The sequence below is a fragment of the Ranitomeya imitator genome, chromosome 2 (genome assembly GCF_032444005.1).
Source record: "Ranitomeya imitator isolate aRanImi1 chromosome 2, aRanImi1.pri, whole genome shotgun sequence".
Classification (NCBI taxonomy): Eukaryota; Metazoa; Chordata; class Amphibia; order Anura; family Dendrobatidae; genus Ranitomeya; species Ranitomeya imitator.
In genome coordinates this window covers 667,581,955-667,605,274 of record NC_091283.1, presented here as the reverse complement: position 1 = coordinate 667,605,274, position 23,320 = coordinate 667,581,955, and the positions used below count along the sequence as shown (strand labels likewise).

At 43.4% G+C, this 23,320-nt stretch overlaps 1 protein-coding gene across 1 annotated transcript in view; it reads left to right on the top strand.

Moving 5' to 3' along the window:
- CHUK (component of inhibitor of nuclear factor kappa B kinase complex) overlaps positions 1 to 23,320 on the top strand; it is a 204,029-nt gene that overhangs the window by 93,126 nt on the left and 87,583 nt on the right. Inside the window, exons 5-7 of the mRNA XM_069753015.1 lie at positions 5,431 to 5,519; positions 5,587 to 5,676; positions 7,420 to 7,544. Of these exons, the coding sequence (XP_069609116.1) occupies positions 5,431 to 5,519; positions 5,587 to 5,676; positions 7,420 to 7,544 (304 nt within the window). The remainder of the gene's footprint in view (positions 1 to 5,430; positions 5,520 to 5,586; positions 5,677 to 7,419; positions 7,545 to 23,320) is intronic.

Here is a 23,320-nt window from a genome sequence, read left to right as displayed (position 1 = left end):
AATAATTATTTTTTCTATAAAATAGTTTTTATCGTATAAAAGCGCCAAAACATAAAAAAATGATATAAATGAGGTGTCGCTGTAATCGTACTGACCCGAAGAATAAAACTGCTTCATCAATTTTACCAAACGCGGAACGGTATAAACGCCTCCCCCAAAAGAAATTCATGAATAGCTGGTTTTTGGTCATTCTGCCTCACAAAAATCGGAATAAAAAGCGATCAAAAAATGTCACGTGCCCGAAAATGTTACCAATAAAAACATCAACTCGTCCCGCAAAAACCAAGACCTCACATGACTCTGTGGACCAGAATATAGAAAAATTATAGCTCTCAAAATGTGGTAACGCAAAAAATATTTTTTGCAATAAAAAGCGTCTTTCAGTGTGTGACGGCTGCCAATCATAAAAATCCGCTAAAAAACCCGCTATAAAAGTAAATCAAACCCCCCTTCATCACCCCCTTAGTTAGGGAAAAATTAAAAAAATGTATTTATTTCCATTTTCCCATTAGGGCTAGGGTTAGAGTTAGGGCTAGGGTTAGGGCTAGGGCTAGGGCTAGGGTTAGGGTTAGGGCTAGGGCTAGGGTTAGGGTTAGGGCTAGGGTTAGGGCTAGGGTTAGGGCTAGGGTTAGGGCTAGGGTTAGGGCTAGGGTTAGGGCTAGGGTTAGGGTTAGGGTTAGGGTTAGGGTTAGGGCTAGGGTTAGGGCTAGGGTTAGGGCTAGGGTTAGGGCTAGGGTTAGGGCTAGGGCTAGGGCTAGGGCTAGGGTTAGGGTTAGGGCTAGGGTTAGGGCTAGGGCTAGGGTTAGGGTTAGGGTTAGGGCTAGGGCTAGGGTTAGGGCTAGGGTTAGGGTTAGGGCTAGGGTTAGGGTTAGGGTTAGGGTTAGGATTAGGGTTAGGGCTAGGGTTAGGGCTAGGGCTACAGTTTGGGTTGGGGCTAAAGTTACAGTTAGGGTTTAGATTACATTTACGGTTGGGAATAGGGTTGGGATTAGGGTTAGGGGTGTGTCAGGGTTAGAGGTGTTGTTAGGGTTACTGTTGGGATTAGGGTTAGGGATGTGTTTGGATTAGGGTTTCAGTTATAATTGGGGGGTTTCCACTGTTTAGGCACATCAGGGGCTCTCCAAACGCGACATGGCGTCCGATCTCAATTCCAGCCAATTCTGCGTTGAAAAAGTAAAACAGTGCTTCTTCCCTTCCGAGCTCTCCCGTGTGCCCAAACAGGGGTTTACCCCAACATATGGGGTATCAGCGTACTCAGGACAAATAGGACAACAACTTTTGGGGTCCAATTTCTCCTGCTACCCTTGGGAAAATACAAAACTCGGGGCTAAAACATATTTTTTGTGGGGAAAAAAAAGATTTTTTATTTTCACGGCTCTGCGTTATAAACTGTAGTGAAACACTTGGGGGTTCAAAGTTCTCACAACACATCTAGATTAGTTCCCTGGGGGGTCTAGTTTCCAATATGGGGTCACTTGTGGGGGGTTTCTACTGTTTAGGTACATTAGGGGTTCTGCAAACGCAATGTGACGTCTGCAGACCATTCCATCTAAGTCTGCATTCCAAATGGCGCTCCTTCCCTTCCGAGCTCTGCCATGCGCTCAAAAGTTGGTTTCCCCCAACATACGGGGTATCAGCGTACTCAGGACAAATTGGACAACAACTTTTGGGGTCGAATTTCTCCTCTTACCCTCGGGAAAATACAAAACTGGGGGCTAAAAAATAATTTTGGGGGGAAAGATTTTTTTTTTTAATTTTCACGGCTCTGCGTTACAAACTGTAGTGAAACACTTGGGGGTTCAAAGATATCACAACACATCTAGATGAGTTCCTTAGGGGGTCTAGTTTCCAAAATGGTGTCACTTGTGGGAGGTTTCTACTGTTTAGGTACATTAGGGGCTCTGCAAATGCAATGTGACACCTGCAGACCATTCCATCTAAGTCCTCATTCCAAATGGAGCTCCTTCCCTTCCGAGCCCTCCCATGCGCCCAAACAGTGGTTCCCCCCCACATATGGGGTATCAGCGCACTCAGGACAAATTGGACAACAAATTGTGGGGTCGAATTTCTCCTTTTACCCTCGGGAAAATACAAAACTGGGGGCTAAAAAATAATTTTTGTGGGAAAAAATTTTTTTTTTATTTTTACGGCTCTCCATTATAAACTTCTGTGAAGCCCTTGGTGGGTCAAAGCGCTCAGCACACATCTAGATAAGTTCCTAAGGGGGTCTACTTTCCAAAATGGTGTCACTTGTGGGGGGTTTCTACTGTTTAGGTACATTAGGGGCTCTGCAAACGCAATGTGACACCTGCAGACCATTCCATCTAAGTCTGCATTCAAATGGCACTCCTTCCCTTCTGAGCCCTCCCATGTGCCCAAACAGTGGTTCCCCCCACATATGGTGTATCATCGCACTCAGGACAAATTGGGCAACAAATTTTGGGGTCCAATTTCTCCTGTTACCCTCAGGAAAATACAAAACTGGGGGCTAAAAAAATAATTTTTGTGGGAAAAAAATTTTGTTTTATTTTTACGGCTCTGCATTATAAACTTCTGTGAAGCACTTGGTGGGTCAAAGTGCTCACCACACCTCTAGATAAGTTCCTTAGGGGGTCTACTTTCCAAAATGGTGTCATTTGTGGGGGGTTTCAATGTTTAGGCACATCAGTGGCTCTTCAAACGCAACATGGCGTCCCATCTCAATTCCTGTCAATTTAGCTTTGAAAAGTCAAACGGCGCTCCTTCCCTTCCGAGCTCTCCCATCCACCCAAACAGTGGTTTACCCCCACATATGGGGTATCCGCGTACTCAGGACAAATTGTACAACAACTTTTGGGGTCCAATTTCTTCTCTTACCCTTGGGAAAATAAAAAATTGGGGGCAAAAAGATAATTTTTGTGAAAAAATATGATTTTTTATTTTTACGGTTCTACATTATAAACTTCTGTGAAGCACTTGGTGGGTCAAAGTGCTCACCACACCTCTAGATAAGTTCCTTAGGGGGTCTACTTTCCAAAATGGTGTCACTTGTGGGGGGTTTCAATGTTTAGGCACATCAGTGGCTCTTCAAACGCAACATGACGTCCCATCTCAATTCCTGTCAATTTTGCATTGAAAAGTCAAACGGCGCTCCTTCCCTTCCGAGCTCTCCCATCCGCCCAAACAGTGGTTTACCCCCACATATGGGCTATCAGCGTACTCAGGACAAATTGTACAACAACTTTTGGGGTCCAATTTCTTCTCTTACCCTTGGGAAAATAAAAAATTGGGGGCGAAAAGATAATTTTTGTGAAAAAATATGATTTTTTATTTTTACGGTTCTACATTATAAACTTCTGTGAAGCACTTGTTGGGTCAAAGTGCTCACCACACCTCTAGATAAGTTCCTTAGGGGGTCTACTTTCCAAAATGGTGTCACTTGTGGGGGGTTTCAATGTTTAGCCACATCAGGGGCTCTCCAAACGAAACATGGCGTCCCATCTCAATTCCAGTCAATTTTGCATTGAAAAGTCAAATGGCGCTCCTTCGCTTCCGAGCTCTGCCATGCGCCCAAACAGTGGTTTACCCCCACATGTGGGGTATTGGCATACTCAGGACAAATTGTACAACAATGTTTGGGGTCCATTTTCTCCTGTTACCCTTGGTAAAATAAAACAAATTGGAGCTGAATTACATTTTTTGTGAAAAAAAGTTAAATGTTCATTTTTATTTAAACATTCAAAAAATTCCTGTGAAGCACCAGAAGGGTTAATAAACTTCTTGAATATGGTTTTGAGCACCTTGAGGGGTGTAGTTTTTAGAATGGTGTCACACTTGGGTATTTTCTATCATATAGACCCCTCAAAATGACTTCAAATGAGATGTGGTCCCTAAAATAAAATGGTGTTGTAGAAATGAGAAATTGCTGGTCAACTTTTAACCCTTATAACTCCCTAACAAAAAAAAATTTTGGTTCCAAAATTGTGCTGATGTAAAGTAGACATGTGGGAAATGTTACTTATTAAGTATTTTGTGTGACATATCTCTGTGATTTAATTGCATAAAAATTCAAAGTTGGAAAATTGCGAAATTTTCATAATTTTCGCCAAATTTCCGTTTTTTTCACAAATAAACGCAGGTACTATCAAATAATTTTTACCATTGTCATGAAGTACAATATGTCACGAGAAAACAATGTCAGAATCACCAGGATCCATTGAAGCGTTCCAGAGTTATAACCTCATAAAGGGACAGTGGTCAGAATTGTAAAAATTGGCCCGGTCATTAACGTGCAAACCACCCTTGGGGGTAAAGGGGTTAATGATACCACTTTTGTGCAGATACGTTCTTTTGATCGCCCGTTATTGCATTTCAATGCAATGTCGCGGCGACCAAAAAAACGTAATTCTGGCGCTACGCCGTTTAGTGATCAGGTTAATCATTTTTTTAATTGATTGGGTGATTCTGAACGCGGTGATACCAAATATGTGTAAGGGGGGTGATTTATATATATATATATTATTTTTTTTCATATTTTTAAAAACTTTTTTTTTTTTTACTTTTGCCATGCTTCAATAGCCTCCATGGGAAGCTAGAAGCTGGCACAGCCTGATCGGCTCTGCTACATAGCAGCGATCTTCTGATCGCTCCTATGTAGCTGAATTACAGGCTTGCAATGAGATGTCTCAAGGAGACCTCAGGTTGTCATGCCAACACATCGCTGACCCCCTATCATGTGACGGGGTCGGCGATGTGCGCATTTCCGGCCTGATGGCCAGAAGCGGTAGTTAATTGCCGCTGTCAGCGTTTGACAGCGGCATTTAACTAGTTAATAGCGGCAGGTGGATCACGATTCCACCTGCCGCTATTGCGCGTACATGTCAGCTGTACAAAACAGCTGACATGTCGCGACTTTTATGTGGGCTCAGCACCGGAGCCCACATCAAAGGGGGAGACGCGACATGCACCGTACTAGTACGGTGCATGTCGTGAAGGGGTTAAAAGGTTATTCCCATTTTAACTGAAAAACATAACAAAGCTTAATGAGCCTAATTCATTATTGCATTTGTGCCATATTTTTTGGTGTTTTTTGCCTGGTTTTCATATGCTACTTTCTCTTTTAACTTGAACCATTTATAACGTATTTTGTGTTCACCAGTTTTGTTTTTTTCTATATTCTTAATTGTGGACAGGTTTGGGGTTACCCGATGTTTTTGGTTATCTATAAACTGCAACATTTTATAAAATTGTAACATTTATTTAGCAAATGTACTCCAGGCCCCCTCCCCCTTACAATATAATTTCACATATAACTAACTTTTTTACCTTTATTTAAAAATAGAAAACATTTTTTACTTTGCTCCAAATCCATGAACCACGTTCATAATTTTGAAAGCTGCTTTTAACATGCCTATTGCAACAGAACATTGTACTCTATTGACTTCTGTCTAGGCTCCGGGATTCAGTATCTACATGAGAACCGTATCATTCACAGAGACCTGAAACCAGAAAACATTGTGCTGCAAGACTGTAGTGGAAAGGTAAATCCAGCTCTATCAAGTGTTGTCTGGTAAATGTTATATTAATAATGATTTCTCCTTGTTCTAGATTGTGCACAAAATCATTGATTTAGGTTATGCCAAGGATCTTGATCAGGGAAGTCTCTGTACCTCTTTTGTGGGAACTCTACAATATCTGGTATGTATAATGTATTTTTTGCATACATAAATGGGGATCCTTTGTTTTCTCAGTTGTGGGTTATACCGCTGCTGCACCAAATAAATTGGAACAGGAACAATAGAAAACTATGGGAACTGTTCCCTCATCAGTATACCGAAGGCCGCCTTCAAACATCAAGGATTTTCTCAGGAGCAAAAAACATCTGAGTTTCATCACGGTTTTTGAGCAGTGTCATCAGTTTGGTCAATGTCCAGTTTTACCATCAGTTTGGTCAGTTTCATTAGTTTTTCTTCGATTTTAAAAATAAAAAACTGATGGAGATTTCTTCAACCACTCCTATCAAACACCAAAATATACTGGCCTAATAGAGGCACTTCCAATTCTAACAAAACCTACAAACAAAACGGAAGTAATGCCAAAGTAGAAAATTAAAACGTCAGTTTATTACATATATACGTACAATACATGAATAAAAATAAGGGGAACAACACAAAGAAAGCCACAAAACCACAGAGTATTGCACTCAAAGTGCTTAAAGTACATAAATTGTAAAAAAAAATGCTTGCTTAATCCACTCCAACAATCACAATATTGTGTTCCAAGGTAAGGGATACAAAAAATAATAATACATTTTATTGGATGATAAGATTAATTAATAAATATAAAAAAGTAATGCATAATATGCACCCAAACCGAAAAACAGAATATAAAGCTGCACTTCAGTAGGACCCAGTTACTGCACAGAAAATCTTAATAAACACAAAATGTATGTTCACTTAATTAGTCCTTAATAGACAAAAAGTGAAAAATACTGTGCAAAAAAGCTAACACTAAAGTGCCAAGTGACAAAGGAGAAAAATTTTCCATATATAAGAGGAATTCACTTCAAATGCATGCCCATGATATCATAATGGCAATCAAAAAAGTGCCATATGCAAGCAGCTAAATAGTTAATGCATAAGTGCAACGTGCTGACAACAATAGGATACTATTACTGTACAAAGAATCTTAATAGACACTACATTGTGTAGCCACTTGATTAATCCTAAATGGAAAAACTAGAACTGTGCAGAAAAGCAATCAATAAGGTGCCAAATAACAAGGAAAAGGAGTTTCCATATATAAAAGAAATTCACTTTAAATATGAGCCCAAACAAGCAGCTGAATGGTTAGTGCATAAGTACAACGTGCTGACTACAATGGAGAGATTAGAAGTAGAGGCAATACATAACCTGGGTATGCGGCTCAGAACCCGAGGAACCCGACGCGCGTTTCGCGTATAGCTTCTTTGTTGGGGAAAAGTAGTATCAAACAGTCTGTGAAAAACATGCTCAGTTGTTTAATTGTTTTTTACGGACTCCTAGATCAAAATCCGACCCGTCTCTACTATTTTGTGAGGACCACTCAGTCTGCCAAAAAAAAGCAGACATTTTTGAGAAGTCCCATAGACTGTTAATGAGTATGATTTTTATTCATGAAAATCACAGATAACACCGTATGAGAAAAGCAGATGTTTTTGTAAAATGCTGAAGGAAAAAAAAGAAAAGTTGGCTGGATACATGGAAACAAGGCCTAAAGACACCTGGTACAAAGACGTTCAAGTTCATATTGCAAAATTGTTGAAAAGCCACATTGTTTGATGTGATTTTTTTTTTAAATTGGAGGCAAAGATGATCATGTTTTTTTTTTTTTTTACAATCGTGGGAAAAGTGCAGATAAAATGGAATGGTTACCTTTCTCTATTCTTTCCTTTCCCTGAAGGCCCCAGAGCTCTTTGAGAACAAGCCTTACACTGTGACTGTTGATTACTGGAGCTTCGGTACTATGGTTTTTGAATGCATTGCTGGCTTCAGACCATTTCTACATAACATGCAGCCTTTTACTTGGTGAGTAAGTGCTTTATTACACTTTCTGATCTTTGGGTAATATGTATAGTTCTATTTATTTTAATATTATATGTTTATTTAATTATTTAAAGGAGTTAAACCACTGGACAACCCCTTCTCAAATGTTAATATGTTGCAAATAAAAGGACCGCAGTCATGTATTGCAATAACATTGCAGCACTGTCTGCCTGTGAGATTGAAGCTGCGAGGAACCTGCAGATGTCAGGTATAATCACACACAGATTTGCAGTTTGATCAAGAGAGCAGAGAGTGGCCATCACACTGGTAACTCCCCCTTCATGTAAAATAATCTCTGAAGACAGAATTATCTTCCAGGCAGTGTCCTCCTGCAGGGCGGGGATTCGAGAATTAAATCCGAGATTCAACCAATGCTTGGAGAGAAGGAAAAATGTGTTTACAAGAAGACAAAGTTATTTTCTCTTGTTCTGTGTTGGTTACTTGTCTCACACTGGTAAAGGTACCGTTACACTTAACGATTTACCAACGATCACGACCAGCGATACGACCTGGCCGTGATCGTTGGTAAGTCGTTGTGTGGTCGCTGGAGAGCTGTCACACAGACAGCTCTCCAGCGACCAACGATGCCGAAGTCCCCGCGTAACCAGGGTAAACATCAGGTTACTAAGCGCACGGCCGCGCTTAGTAACCTGATGTTTACCCTGGTTACCATTGTAAAAGTAAAAAAAAAAAACACTACATACTTACATTCCTGTCGCGTCCCCCAGCGTCAGCTTCCCTGCACTGTGTAAGCGCTGGCCGGAAAGCAGAGCGGTGACGTCACCGCTGTGCTCTGCTTTACGGCCGGCCGGCGCTGACACTGGGGGATGCAGGGAAGCGGACGCTGAGGGACGTGACAGGAATGTAAGTGTGTACTGTTTTTTTTTTTTTTTTACTTTTACAATGGTAACCAGGGTAAACATTGGGTTACTAAGCGCGGCCCTGCGCTTAGTAACCCGATGTTTACCCTGGTTACCAGTGAAGACATCGCTGAATCGGCGTCACACACGCCGATTCAGCGATGTCAGCGGGTGATCCAGCGACGAATAAAGTCCTGATCATTCCCCAGTGACCAACGATCTCCCAGCAGGGGCCTGATCGTTGGTCACTGTCATGCATAACGATTTCGTTGACGATATCGTTGCTACGTCACAAAAAGCAACGATATCGTTAACGATATCGTTATGTGTGACGGTACCTTAACTCCCTCTTCATGTAAAGTAAGCTCTGGAGGCAAAGTTATCTTCCAGGCAACAACCTCCCCATAGCCTGGAAGAGGTCATTTTACATGTACGGTAGTGTTCAAAATAATAGCAGTCCCATATGACTAAGCAGATTAATCACTGTTTTTGGTATAAATTATATAACCATATGTCAAACAATTTACTGTTTGGCGCAGTAGATTCTAACAAAACCAACAGACTCGGCATTCATGATCTGCATGTTTTTGAGTCTGTGTATTAGAATAATTAATTGAAAGGAGATGTGTTCAAAATAATAGCAGTGTGGAGTTCAATTAGTGAGGTCATTCCTTCTATGAAGAAACCGGTGTGAATCAGGTGGCCCTTATTTAAAGGCTGGGACATGTTGTACGTGCATTTCTCCTTGAAAGCCTGAGAAATATGGGTTGTTTGAAACATTGTTTAGAAGAACGGCATACTTTGATTAAAAAGTTGATTGGAGAGGGTACAACTGAGGCCGGTTTCACACGTCAGTGGCTCCGGTACGTGAGGTGACAGTTTCCTCACGTACCGGAGCCACTGACACACGCAGACACTGTGAAATCAATGCATCTGTGCAGATGTCATTGATTTTTTGCGGACCGTGTCTCCGTGTGCCAAACACGGAGATATGTCAGTGTTCGTGGGAGCGCACGGATTACACGGACCCATTAAAGTCAATAGGTCCGTGTAAAACACGTACCGCACACGGACGTTGTCCGTGTGCAGTCCGTGTGCCGTGCAGTAGACAGCGCTACTGTAAGCGCTGTCCCCCCCACTGGTGCTGAAGCCGCCATTCATATCTTCCCTGCAGCAGCGTTTGCTGTAGAGAAGATATGAATAATCGTGTTTAAAATAAATATCCATGTCCCCACCCCCCTCCCCCCCCGCTGTTATTAAAATACTCACTCGGCTCCCTCGCTGGCTGGCGCTGCTTCCTGTCCTGGCCGCACCTTCTACTGTATGAGCGGTCACGTGGGGCCGCCGATTACAGTCATGAATATGCGGCTCCACCTCCCATAGGGGTGGAGCCGCATATTCATTACTGTAAATGAGCGGCCCCAGGTGACCGCTCATACAGTAGAAGGTGCGGCCAGGACAGGAAGCAGCGCCAGCCAGCGAGGGAGCCAAGTGAGTATTTTAATAACAGCGGGGGGGGGGGGGGGCGCACAGGGGGTGGGAGGGGTTTGGGGACATGGATATTTAGTTTAAACACGATTATTCATATCTTCTCTACAGCAAACGCTGCTGCAGGGAAGATATGAATCGCGGCTTCAGCACCAGATGCAGGGGACAGCGCTAAACTTTAGCTCTGTCTCCTGCACAGTGCGTGTGGTACCCAGTGGGCACACTGGCAGCACACGTGTGCCACACTGATGTGCCACAGAAAGGCACCGGGACACGGATATTCCGGTACCGGAATTATCTGGACATGTGAGACTGCCCTAAAGAAGTGCAGACAATGACAGGGTGTTTAGCTAAAATGATCTCCAATACTTAAAATAGAAAGCCAGACCAGAGAGAGCTGGAAGAAAACGGAGGACCACCATTCGAATGGATGGAAGAATAGCCAGAATGGGAAAGGTTCAGCCAATGATCAGCTCCAGGATGATCAAAGACAGTCTCAAGTTACCTTTGATTACTGTGACAGTTAGAAGATGCCCGTGTGAAACTAGTCTCTTAGCAAGAAGTCCCCGCAGAGTCCCACTGTTAAAAAAAAAAAAAAAAACATCCCAAAGAACACATCAACTGGCTGAAAGAGAAATGGAGAAGCATTTTGTGGACTGAGGAAAGTAAAATTGTTCTTTTTTGGGTCCAAGGGTCACAGGCAGTTCGTCAGGCGACCCCCAAAACTCTGTATTTTAAGCCATAGTACACTCTGAAGATTGTGGTGCAATCATTATGATTTGGTCATGTTTCTCTTACTATGGTGCCGGATCTATTTACCGCATACCAGCGATCATGGACCCGTTTGCATATATTAGCATACTTGAAGAGGTCATGTTCCCTTATATTGAAGAGGATATGCTCTTGAAATGGGTGCTTCAGCAAGACAGTAACCCTAAACACACCAGAAAACGAGCAAAATCATGGTTCCAGTCCAACAAAATAGAGGTTGCAGCCCAATCCCCAGACCTTAATGTGATGGAACACTTGTGGGGTGACATTAAAAATGCTGTTTCTGAGGCAAACCCAACAAATGCCAAAAAATTGTGGGATGTAGTCCAAGCATCCTAGGCTGGAGTAACAGTTGACAGGTGCCAGAAGTTGGTTGACTCTATGCAATATAGATGTGAAGCAGTTCTAATAAACTGTGGGTATACAACTAAATATTAGGTTAGTGATTCACAGGAATGCTAAATTCACAAAAAAATACATATTGTGAGTTTGTAAAGGTAAATGCAGACTGTTATTTGTTTAGAACAGCACAATGTTCATTTTTTTCTATTTTCTGTAAAATTGTTAACACATTAACAACCTAACAACCGCCGATACACCTTTTAACAGCGGCAGTAAGGCTACTTTCACACTAGCGTTTTTTTAAATCAGTCACAATGCGTCGTTTTGCAGAAAAAACGCATCCTGCAAAAGTGCTTGCAGGATGCGTTTTTTCCCCATACACTTCTATTGACGACGCATTTGCGACGGATTTGCACACTTCGCATCCATCTTGCGACGAATGCGTCATGCTTTGGCGGACCGTCGGGAGAAAAAAACCCTACATGTAACGTTTTTTTCTCCCGACGGACTGCTTTTTCCGACCGCGCATGCGTGGCCGGAACTCCGCCCCCACCTCCCCGCACCTTGCAATGGGGCAGCGGGTGCGCCGGAAAAATGCATCCGCTGCCTCCATTGTACAATGCAGCAAACGCTAGCGTCGGAATCTCTCCCCGACGCATTGCGACGGGGAGATTCCGACGCTAGTGTGAAAGAAGCCTTAAGGGTCCTTCAACCACAGCACTGCTTTTTAACCCCTTCACGACATGCGCCGTACTAGTACGGTGCATGTCGTGTCTCCCCCTTTGATGTAGGCTCCGGCGCTGAGCCCACAGCAAAGTCACGACATGTCAGCTGTTTTGCACAGCTGACATGGGCGCACAATAGTGGCCGGTGAAATCGCGATTCGCCCACCGCTATTAACCTGTTAAATGCCGCTGTCAAACGCTGACAGCAGCAATTAACTACCGCGTGCGGCCGGAAATGAACGCATCGCCGACCCCGTCACATGATCGGGGGTCGGCGATGCATCAGGATGGTAACCATAGAGACCTCTATGGTTACTGATGCAGGCCTGCTGTGAGCGCCACCCTGTGGTCGGCGCTCATAGCAAGCCTGCAATTCAGCTACATAGCAGCGATCTGATGATCGCTGCTATGTAGCTGAGCCGATCGAGTGGTGCCAGCTTCTTGCCTCCCATGGAGGCTATTGAAGCATGGGAAAAGTTTAAAAAAAAATGTTTTTAAAAATATGAAAAAAATATAAAAGTTTAAATCACCCCCCTTTAGCCCCATCCAAAATAAAAGAATAAAAAAAAAAAATCAAACCTACACATATTTGGTATTGCCGCATTCAGAATCGCCCAATCTATTAATAAGAAAAACATAAAAAAAAACATTATCGTGATCGCTAAACAACAAAGTGAGAAAAAAATTCGAAACGCCAGAATTACGTTTTTTGGGTCGCCGCGACATTGCATTAAAATGCAATAACGGGCGATCAAAAGAACGTATCTGCACAAAAGTGGTATCATTAAAACCGTCAGCTCGGCATGCAAAAATAAGCCCTTACCCGACCCCAGATCACGAAAAATGGAGACGCTATGGGTATCGGAAACTAGCGGTTTTTTTTTTTGGTTTTTTTTATATCAAAGTTTTGAATTTTTTTCACCACTTAGATAAAAAATAACCTAGACATGTTAGGTGTCTATGAACTCGTAATGACCTGGAAAATCAAAATATCAGGTCAGTTTTAGCATTTAGTGAAGCTAGCAAAAAAGCCAAACAAAAAACAAGTGTGGGATTGAAGTTTTTTTGCAATTTCACACTTGGAATTTTTTTCCCGTTTCCTGGTACAAGACATGGTAAAACCAATGGTGTCGTTCAAAAGTACAACTCGTCCCGCAAAAAATAAGCCCTCACATGACCATACTGACAGAAAAATAAAAAAGTTACAGTATGTCTCTGGGAAGGAGGGGAGCGAAAAACAAAAAAGGGCCGTGGCAGGAAAGTGTTAACGGCACATAGGTTTGTGTATAGCGCCCCCCAAAGCTGGTGTTGCAATCGCACATCAGAGGAGAGAGAAATAGGGTCCCCTAATCACCCCCTTCCCGGTACAGACATCCCCCACATGAAGTCCCCTGAGCCGCCGGCGTCTTCTTACGGGGGATCTGCCAGCTGGCACCTGGCAACAATAGGAAATTTTTCCTATTGGTTCATTTTGATCACTATGATAGACCCTATCATGGTGATCCAAATTAAAAAAAATAGTAACTATAAAACCCCTTTATCACCCCATTAGTTAGGGAAAAATAATAAAATAAATATTTATTTTCATTTTTCCATTAGAGTTGGGCTAAGGTGAGTTGGGCTAAGGTGAGTTGGGCTAAGGTGAGTTGGGCTAAGGTGAGTTGGGCTAAGGTGAGTTGGGCTAAGGTGAGTTGGGCTAAGGTGAGTTGGGCTGGGATTAGGCTTAGGGGTTACAATTAGTGTTGTGGTTAGGATTAGAAGTGGGTTGGGGTTAGGGTTGAGATTAGAATTTGGGGTGGGCTGGGGTTAGGGCTAGGGTTGAGATTAGGATTAGGGGTGGGCTGGGGGTGAGATTAAGATTAGGGGTGGGTTGGGGTTAGGGTTAAGGTTGAGATTAGGATTAGGGGTGGTTGAGATTAGGATTAAGGGTGGTTGTGGTTAGGGTTGAGATTAGGATTAGGGGTTGGTTGGGGTTAGGGTTTAGATTAGGATTAGGGGTGGGCTGGGGTTAGGGCTAGGGTTGAGATTAGGATTAGGGGTGGGTTGGAGTTGACATTAAGATTAGGGGTGGGCTGGGGTTAGGGTCGAGATTAGGATTAGTAGAGGGATGGGGTTAGGGTTGAGATTAGGATTAGGGCTGAGTTGGGGTTAGGGTTGAGATTAGGATTTGGGGTTAGGGTTGAGATTAGGATTAGGGTTGAGTTGGGGTTAGGGTTGAGATTAGGGGTGGGTTGTGTTATGAAAGGCAATTCAGAATCACAATGGACATGGAGGTCAGAGCACATACAGTGAACTGACAATAACCCAAAATAATAGAACGAGCTCTGAGACGTGGGAACTCTGCAGACCGCAATCCCTAAGCCTATCAAACCACACTAAAGGTAGCCGTGGAGCGCTCCTGACCAGAACCTAGGCGCCTCGTCACAGCCTGAGAAACTAGCTAATCCTGAAGATAGAAAAATAAGCCTACCTTGCCTCAGAGAAATTCCCCAAAGGAAAAGGCAGCCCCCCACATATAATGACTGTGAGTAAGATGAAAACACAAACATAGAGATGAAACAGATTTAGCAAAGTGAGGCCCGACTAGCTGAACAGAACGAGGATAGGGAAGATAACTTTGCGGTCAGCACAAAAACCTATAAAAAACCACGCAGAGGGGACAAAAAGACCCTCCGCACCGACTAACGGTACGGAGGTGGTCCCTCTGCGTCTCAGAGCTTCCAGCAGGCGAGAAAAACCAATTAAGCAAGCTGGACAGAAAAATAGCAACAAAATAACATAAGCAAAACTTAGCTTTGCAGAGCAGCAGGCCACAGGAATGATCCAGGGAAAAAACAAGTCCCACACTGAAACATTGACAGGAAGCATAGATCAAAGCATCAGGTGGAGTTAAGTAGAGAAGAAGCTAACGAGCTCACCAGAACACCTGAGGGAGGAAACTCAGAAGCTGCAGTACCACTTTCCTCCACAAACGGAAGATCCCAGAGAGAATCAGCCGAAGTACCACTTGTGACCACAGAAGTGAACTCTGCCACAGAATTCACAACAGGGTTGGAGTTGAGATTAAGATTAGGGGTGGGTTGGGGTTAGGGTTGAGATTAGGATTAGGGGAGGGATGGGGTTAGGGTTGAGATTAGAATTAAGGGTGGGCTGGCGTTAGGGTTGAGATTAGGATTAGGGGTGGGCTGGGGATAGGGTTGAGATTAGGATTGGGGGTGGGCTGGGGTTAGGGTTGTGATTAGGATTAGGGGTGGGTTGGGGTTAGGGTTGAGATTAGGATTAGGGGTGGGCTGGGGTTAGGGTTGAGATTAGAATTAGGGGTGGGCTGGGGTTAGGGTTGAGATTAGGATTAGGGGTGGGTTGGGGTTAGGGCTAGGGTTGAGATTAGGATTTAGGGGTGTGTTGGGGTTAGGGTTGAGATTAGGATTAGGGGTGGGTTGGGGTTAGGGTTGAGATTAGGATTAGGGGTGGGCTGGGGATAGGGTTGAGATTAGGATTAGGGGTGAGTTGGGGTTAGGGTTGAGATTAGGATTAGGGGTGAGTTGGGGTTAGGATTGAGATTAAGATTAGGGGTGGGTTGGGGTTAGGGTTGAGATTAGGATTAGGGGAGGAATGGGGTTAGGGTTGAGATTAGGATTGGGGGTGGGCTGGGTTTAGGGTTGTGATTAGGGGTGGGTTGGGGTTAGGTTTGAGATTAGGATTAGGGGTGGGCTGGGGTTAGGGTTGAGATTAGGATTAGGGGTGGTTGAGATTAGGATTAGGGGTGGTTGTGGTTAGGGTTGAGATTAGGATTAGGGGTGGGCTGGGGTTAGGGCTAGGGTTGAGATTAGGATTTAGGGGTGGGTTGGGGTTAGGGTTGAGATTAGGATTAGGCGTGGGCTGGGGTTAGGGTTGAGATTAGGATTAGGCGTGGGCTGGGGTTAGGGTTGAGATTAGGATTAGGGGTGGGTTGGGGTTAGGGTTGAGATTAGGATTAGGGGTGGGTTGGGGTTGTGGTTAGGGTTGAGATTAGGGGTGGATTGGAGTTAGAATTGGGGGGGGTTTCCACTGTTTAGGTACATCAGGGGGTCTCCAAACGCGACATGGTGCCACCATTGATTCCAGCCAATTTTGCACTCAAAATGTCAAACTGTGCTCCCTCCCTTCTGAGCCCTGCCATACCCATATATTGGGTATCAGCGTACACAGGACAAATTGCACAACAACTTTGGGGGAGTAATATATCCTGTTACCCTTGGGAAAAGAAAAACTTGGGGGAGAAAAGATCATTTTTGTGCAAAAATAAGATTTTTTTATTTTCACGGCTCTACGTTATAAACTCCTGTGAAGCACTTGGGGGTTCAAAGTGCTCACCACACATCTAGATAAGTTCCTTAGGGGGTCTAGTTTCCAAAATGGTGTCACTTGTGAGAGGTTTTCACTGTTTAGGCACATCAGGGATTCTCCAAACGTGACATGGCGTCCGATCTCAATTCCAGTCAATTCTGTGTTGAAAAAGTTGACGCTCCTTCCCTTCCGAGCTCTGCTGTGCGCTCAAACGGTGGTTTACCCCCACATATGAGGTATCGGCGTATTCTGGAGAAATTGCACAACAACTTTTGTGATTCATTTTCTCTTTTTACACTTGTGAAAATTAAAAAAAAAAATTGGTTCTGAAGTAAAAGGTTTGTGAAAAAAAGTTAAATGTTAGTTTTTTCCTTCCACATTGCTTCAGTTCCTGTGACGCACGTAAACACGTAAAGGGCTAATAAAACTTCTTAAATGTGGTTTTGAGCACATTGAGGGGTGCAGTTTTTAGAATAGTGTCACTTTTGGGTATTTTCTGTTATGTACACCTCTCAGCAGGTTTGTAAATTTTGTTGTAAAAATGAGAAATTGCTGGTCAACTTTTAATCTTTACATATATGAATGAAATTTAGAAAATTTGTATTTGGCATTTGGAAATAGTCCCAATATGATATATTTGTAGGATTTTACATTTTAGTATGAAATCACACTTCGGTATGTTTAATAACATTTTAAAAGAAATTTTATATATATAGTATAATTATATTTATAGTGCTCTTAGAAAAGAAAAAATCATTTTAGTGAAGAATTTGTGTGGAATTTTTTTTAACACTTTTTTTCTTCCTTGTGTGGGGAAAAAAAAGAAAAGTATAAAATTTATTTGTTATATGAATTTTGCTAGATTCCTCAGAGTGCAAATTCCTGCATATCTGAGTACCTGGGAATGTCTGACGAATAGATCTGTCAGCCCCCACCCAAATTGACAAGCAGGGACATCTGCTATGAAATGTGTTCAGATAAATCTGTTTATATGCATGACATTATACCTGAGGAAGACTCTAAGAAGTCGAAACTGGTTTTATTTTAGTTTGAAATAAAAATCATCCTTGAATCAGAATATCGAGTTCCATCATCATCCTTCAGGAGCGCATATTGCTGGGAAAAAAATTCACAAACTCCTTATAACTTTCTCAAAAAAAAAAAAATTTGGTTCCAAAATTTTGCTTATGTAAAGTAGACATGTGGGAAACATTAGTTGTTAAATATTTTGTGTGACGACATCTCTGTGATTTAACCCCTTCAAGTCGCGGCCCTTTTTCATTTTTGAGTTTTCGTTTTTCACTTCCCTCCTTCCCTGAGCCATAACTTTTTTACTTTTCCGTCAATATGGTCATGTGAGGGCTTATTTTTTGCGGGACAAGTTGTACTTTTGAAAGACACCATTGGTTTTACCATGTCTTTTACTAGAAAACGGGAAAAAAATTCCAAGTGCGGTGAAATTGCAAAAAAAGTGCAATCCCACACTTGTTTTTTGTTTGGCTTTTTTGCTAGGTTCACTAAATGCTAAAACTAACCTGCCATTATGATTCTCTAGGTCATTACGAGTTCATAGACACCTAAGATGACTAGGTTATTTTTTATCTAAGTGGTGAAAAAAAATTCCAAACTTTGCTAAAAAAAAAAAAAAGTGCCATTTTCCGATACCCGTAGCGTCTCAATTTTTCGTGATCTGGGGTCGGGTGAGGGCTTATTTTTTGCGTGCCGAGCTGATGTTTTTAATGATACCATTTTTACGCAGATACGTTCTTTTGATCGCCCGTTATTGCATTTTAATGCAATGTCGCGGCGACCAAAAAAACGTCATTCTGGCGTTTCTGATTTTTTTCTCGCTACGCCGTTTAGCGATCAGGTTAATGTTTTTTTTTAATTGATAGATCGGGCGATTCTGAACACGGCGATACCAAATATGTGTGTTTGATTTTTTTTTTTTATTGTTTTATTTAGGATGGGGCGAAAGGGGGGTGATTTAAACTTTTATATTTTTTATATTTTTTTCATATTTTTAAAAACATTTATTTTTTTACTTGTGCCATGCTTCAATAGCCTCCATGGGAGGCTAGAAGCTGGCACCACTTGATCGGCTCAGCTACATAACAGCGATCATCAGATCTCTGCTATGTAGCTGAAATGCAGGTGCGCTGTGAGCGCCGACCACAGAGGGGCGCTCACAGCAGGCCTGCATCAGTAACCATAGAGGTCTCAAGGACCTCTATGGTTACCTTCCTGATGCATCGCCGACCCCCGATCATGTGACGGGGGTCGGCGATGACGTCATTTCCGGCCGCCCGGCCGGATGCGGTAGTTAAATGCAGCTGTCTGTGTTTGACAGCGGCATTTAACAGGTTAATAGCGGCGGGTGAATAGCGATTTCACCCGCCGCTATTGCGCGCACATGTCAGCTGTACAAAACAGCTGACATGTCGCGACTTTGATGTGGGCTCACCGCCGGAGCCCACATCAAAGGGGGTAACACGGCATGCGCAGTACTAGTACGGCGCATGTCGTGAAGGGGTTAAGGGCATAAAAATTCAAAGTTTGAAAATTGCAAAATTTTCAATTTTTTCACCATATGTCAGTTTTTTTTTTATAAATAACCCAAAGTCATATAGAAGAAATTTTGCCACTAAGATGAAGTACAATATGCCACAAAAAAACATTCTCTGAATCAGTGGTAACTGTTGAAGCGTTCCAGAGTTATAACCACATAAAGTGACAGTGGTCAGAATGGTAAAAATTGGCTTGGGCATTGACCCCTTAACGACCGCCGATACGCCTTTTAACGGCGGCAGTTAAGGGTACTTAAACCACAGCGCCGTTAATTAACGGCGCTGTGGAAAAAGTAAATAGCGCCCCCCAGAGTCCGATTTTCTCTGGGGTCTCGGCTGCCGAGGGTAGCCGAGACCCCAGAGAACATGATTCGGGGTTTTATTTACCGACCCCGCTTTTGCGATCGCCGGTAATTAACAGTTTACCGGCGATCGCAAAAAACAAAACGCGATTTCCCTTTTAATTTCTCTGTCCTCCGATGTGATCGCACATCAGAGGACAGAGAAAAGGGGTCCCAGATAGCCCCCCAATACTCACCTGTCTCCCCCGGTGCTCCTCGTGGCTCCCGATGGGCGCCGCCATCTTTTTCCGGCAAAAAAATGCTCCGGCCAGCACCGGGAGGATCTTTGGGGTCTCGGCTGCCGGGGGTAGCCGAGACCTCAAAGAACATGATCGGGGTCAGTTTTACCGACCCCTGTTTTGCGATCGCCGGTAATTAACGGTTTACCGGCGACCGCAAAAAAAAAAAAAAGCAATGTGTAATTCTCTGTCCTCTGATGTGATCGCACATCAGAGGACAGAGAAATAGGGGGGTTCGGGGACCCTATTATACTCACTGGTGTCCCTGGGTCCTCCTGCGTCCTCTCCTGCCCGCCGGCGTCTTCATGGGGAAAGATCTGTCGCCATCTGCCGGCCTAAGAAGAGCAGTTGGGGCTAAAATTAGGGTTAGGGTTGGGGCTAAAATTAGGGTTAATGTTGGAACTAAATTTAGGGTTAGGGTTGGGGCTACATTTAGGGTTAGGGTTCTTTCACACTTACGTCTGTACGAGGCCGTCGCAATGCGTTGGCCCGACATACCGACGCACGTTGTGAAAATTGTGCACAACGTGGGCAGCGGATAGAGGAGGGGGCGGAGTTACGGCCACGCATGCACGGTCAGAAATGGTGGACGCGACGTACAAAAAAACGGTACATTGAACATTTTTTTGTGCCGATGGTCCCCCAAAACACAACTAATCCCGTGCACGACGGATGCGATGTGTGGCCATCCGTCGCGATCCATCGGCAGTACAAGTCTATGGTCAAAAAACGCATCCTGCGGGCACATTTGCAGGATCCGTTTTTTGTCCAAAACGACGGATTGCGACGGATGCCAAACGACGCAAGTGTGAAAGTAGCCTTAGGGTCAGGGTTGGGGCTAAAGTTAGGGCTAGGGTTAGGGTTGGAGCTAAAGTTAGGGTTAGGGTTGGGGCTAAATTTAGGGTTAGAGTTAGGGCTAGGGTTAGGGTTGGGGCTAAATTTAGGGTTAGAGTTAGGGCTAGGGTTGGGGCTAAAGTTAGGGCTAGGGTTTGCGGCTAAAGTTAGGGTTAGAGTTGGGATTAGGGTTAGGGTTTGGATTAGGGTTGGTATTAGTATTAGGGTTGGCATTAGGGTTAGGTTTGGGATTAGGGTTAAGGTTAGGGTTGTGATTAGGGGTGTATTGGGATTAGGGTTAGGTTTGAGGTTAGGGTTGAGATTAGGATTAGGGGTGTGTTGGATTTAGGGTTTTGATTAGGGTTGACATTAGGGTTGTTTTGGGGTAAGGGTTCTGATTATCGTTAGGGTTAGTGATTAAGATTATGGATCGGGTTGGGATTAGGGTTAGGGGTGTGTTGGGGTTAGGGTTGGAGCTAGAAGTGGGGGTTTCCACTGTTTAGGTACATCAGGTGGTCTCCAAACACGACAGCCAATTTTGCGCTCAAAAAGTCAAATGGTGCTTCCTCCCTTCTGAGCTCTGTCGTGCGCCCAAACAGTGGGTTACCCCCACATATGGGGCATCAGCGTACTCGGGATAAATTGGACAACAACTTTTGGGGTCCAATTTCTCCTGTTACCCTTGTGAAAATAAAACCTTGGGGGCTACGAAATCTTTTTTGTGGGAAAAAAAAATATTTTTTATTTTCATGACTCTGCATTATAAACTTCTGTGAAGCACTTGGGCATTCAAAGTTCTCACCACACATCTATATAAGTTCCTTGGGGGGTCTAGTTTCCAAAACGGGGTCACTTGTGGGGGGTTACTACTGTTTATGTACATCAGGGGCTCTGCAAACGCAATATAACGCCCACAGACCATTCTATCTAAGTCTGCATTCCAAAATGGCGCTCCTTCCCTTCCAAGCTCTGCCGTGCGCCCAAACAGTTGTTTACCCCCACATATGGCGCATCAGCATACTCGGGATAAATTGGACAACAACTATTGCGGTCCAATTTCTCCTATTACCCTTGTGAAAATAAAAACTTGGGGGCTACAGTATCTTTTTTGTGGAAAAATTTTTAGTTTTTATTTTCACGACTCTGCATTCTAAACTTCTGTGAAGCACTTGGGCATTCAAAGTTCTCACCACACATCTAGATAAGTTCCATGGGGGGTCTAGTTTCCAAAATGGGGTCACTTGTGGGGGGTTTCTACTGTTTAGGCACATCAGGGGCTCTCCAAACGCGACATGGCGTCCAATCTCAATTCCTGCCAATTCTACATTGAAAAAGTGAAACGGCACTCCTTCTCTTCCAAGCTCTGCGGTGTGCCCAAACAGTGGTTTATCCTCACATATGGGGTATCGACGTATTCAGGAGAAATCGCACAACAACTTTTGTGGTCTAATTTCTCCTGTTACCCTTATGAAAATAAGAATTTGCGGGCGAAAAGATCATTTTTGTGTAAACAAATGCGATTTTTGTATTTTCACGGCTCTACGTTATAAACTTCTGTGAAGCACTTGGGGGTTCAAAGTGCTCACCACACATCTAGATAAGTTCCTTAAGGGGTCTAGTTTCCAAAATGGTGTCACTTGTGGGGAGTTTCCACTGTTTAGGCACATCAGGGGCTCTCTAAACGGGACATGGCGTCCGATCTCAATTCCAGCCAATTCTGCATTGAAAAAGTCAAACGGCGCTCCTTCACTTCCAAGTTCTGCGGTGCGCCCAAAAAGTGGTTTACCCCCACATATGGGGTATTGGTGTATTCAGGAGAAATTGCATAACAAAATTTATGGTTACATTTCTGTTTTTACACATGTGAAAATAAAAAAAAAAATGGTTCTGAATTAAAGGGAACCTGTCACCCCGTTTTTTCAGATTGAGATAAAAATACTATTAAATAGGGCCTGCGCTGTGCGTTACAATAGTGTATGTAGTGTACCCTGATACCCACATATGCTGCGAAATACATTACCAAAGTCGCCGTTTTCGCCTGTCAATCAGGCTGGTCAGGTCAGGTGGGCGTGGTGACATCGCTCTTTTCGTCCCCAGCTTTCCGTTGGTGGCGTAGTGGTGTGCGCATGTCCAAGTGCCGAATCCACTGCGCGCACGTGAAGAAACAGCGCGCGATCTGCGCTATTACCCCTATCATCGGTGGGGGCGGCCATCTTCCTGGGGCCGCGCGTGCGCAGATGGAGTGTTCTAACATTACTAACATTACTACTAACATTAGTAGTGTGGAATATGCAAAAAAAATGGTGATATGAGTTTACTGTATGTAAACCATGTCTCATATCATGTCGGGTTTATGAAGGAGATAGCAAAAGCCGGCAATTGAATTACCGGCTTTAAAGCTATCTAGCGCTGTATGAAATAATAATATATATACATATGTGTCTCACTGACATATATATATATATATATATATATATATATATATATATATATATATATATACACCTATTCTATGTGTACACATTTATTCCACCTATTCTATTGTAAGCGGTCTGTGATTTTACTGTACACCGCACTGAATTACCGGCTTTTCTCTCTAACAGCGCTGCGTATTTCTCGCAAGGCACACTGCTGGTCCGTGTGTAATCCGTATTTTTGGGGCTTCCATAGACTTTCATTGGCGTTTTTTTTGCGCAATACGGTGACAAAAGCAGCATGCTACGATTTTCTACGGCCGTAGAAAGCCGTATAATAATGATCAGTAAAATACGGCAGATAGGAGCAGGGGCATAGAGAATAATTGGGACGTTTGTTAGGCGAGTTTTACAGACGTACTTTATGCGCTCATACGTCCGTAAAACTCACTAGTGTGACGCCGGCCTATGGCTCGGCTCACATTTATCCTGGAATATTCCCTATAATGAGGCACTGTAGACGCCTTCTGACCTATGATCCAGCGGTATCCGTCTCTGGGGAAAAAAAGGACTTTAAAACAGAGGCCAGACTGAGTCCAGAGTATCACTGCTGCCTCATTGTAGTGGATGGATTCCTCAGGTTTCATAGGTCACGTTACTTGGAAAAGAGGAAACCTCGATGTAAGTGCTGTGCGCAGAGCGTGGCATAAAGGTGATCGAAATTATGTAAAATGTTCCTAATAAAAGCTTCAACTCAATCCACCAAAAAAAGGCAATTCCCCACTCGGGTCCATCATCTGTTAACAGAAATACAGAGGGCTTCTATGTTACTCGTAGCACTAAGGCTATGT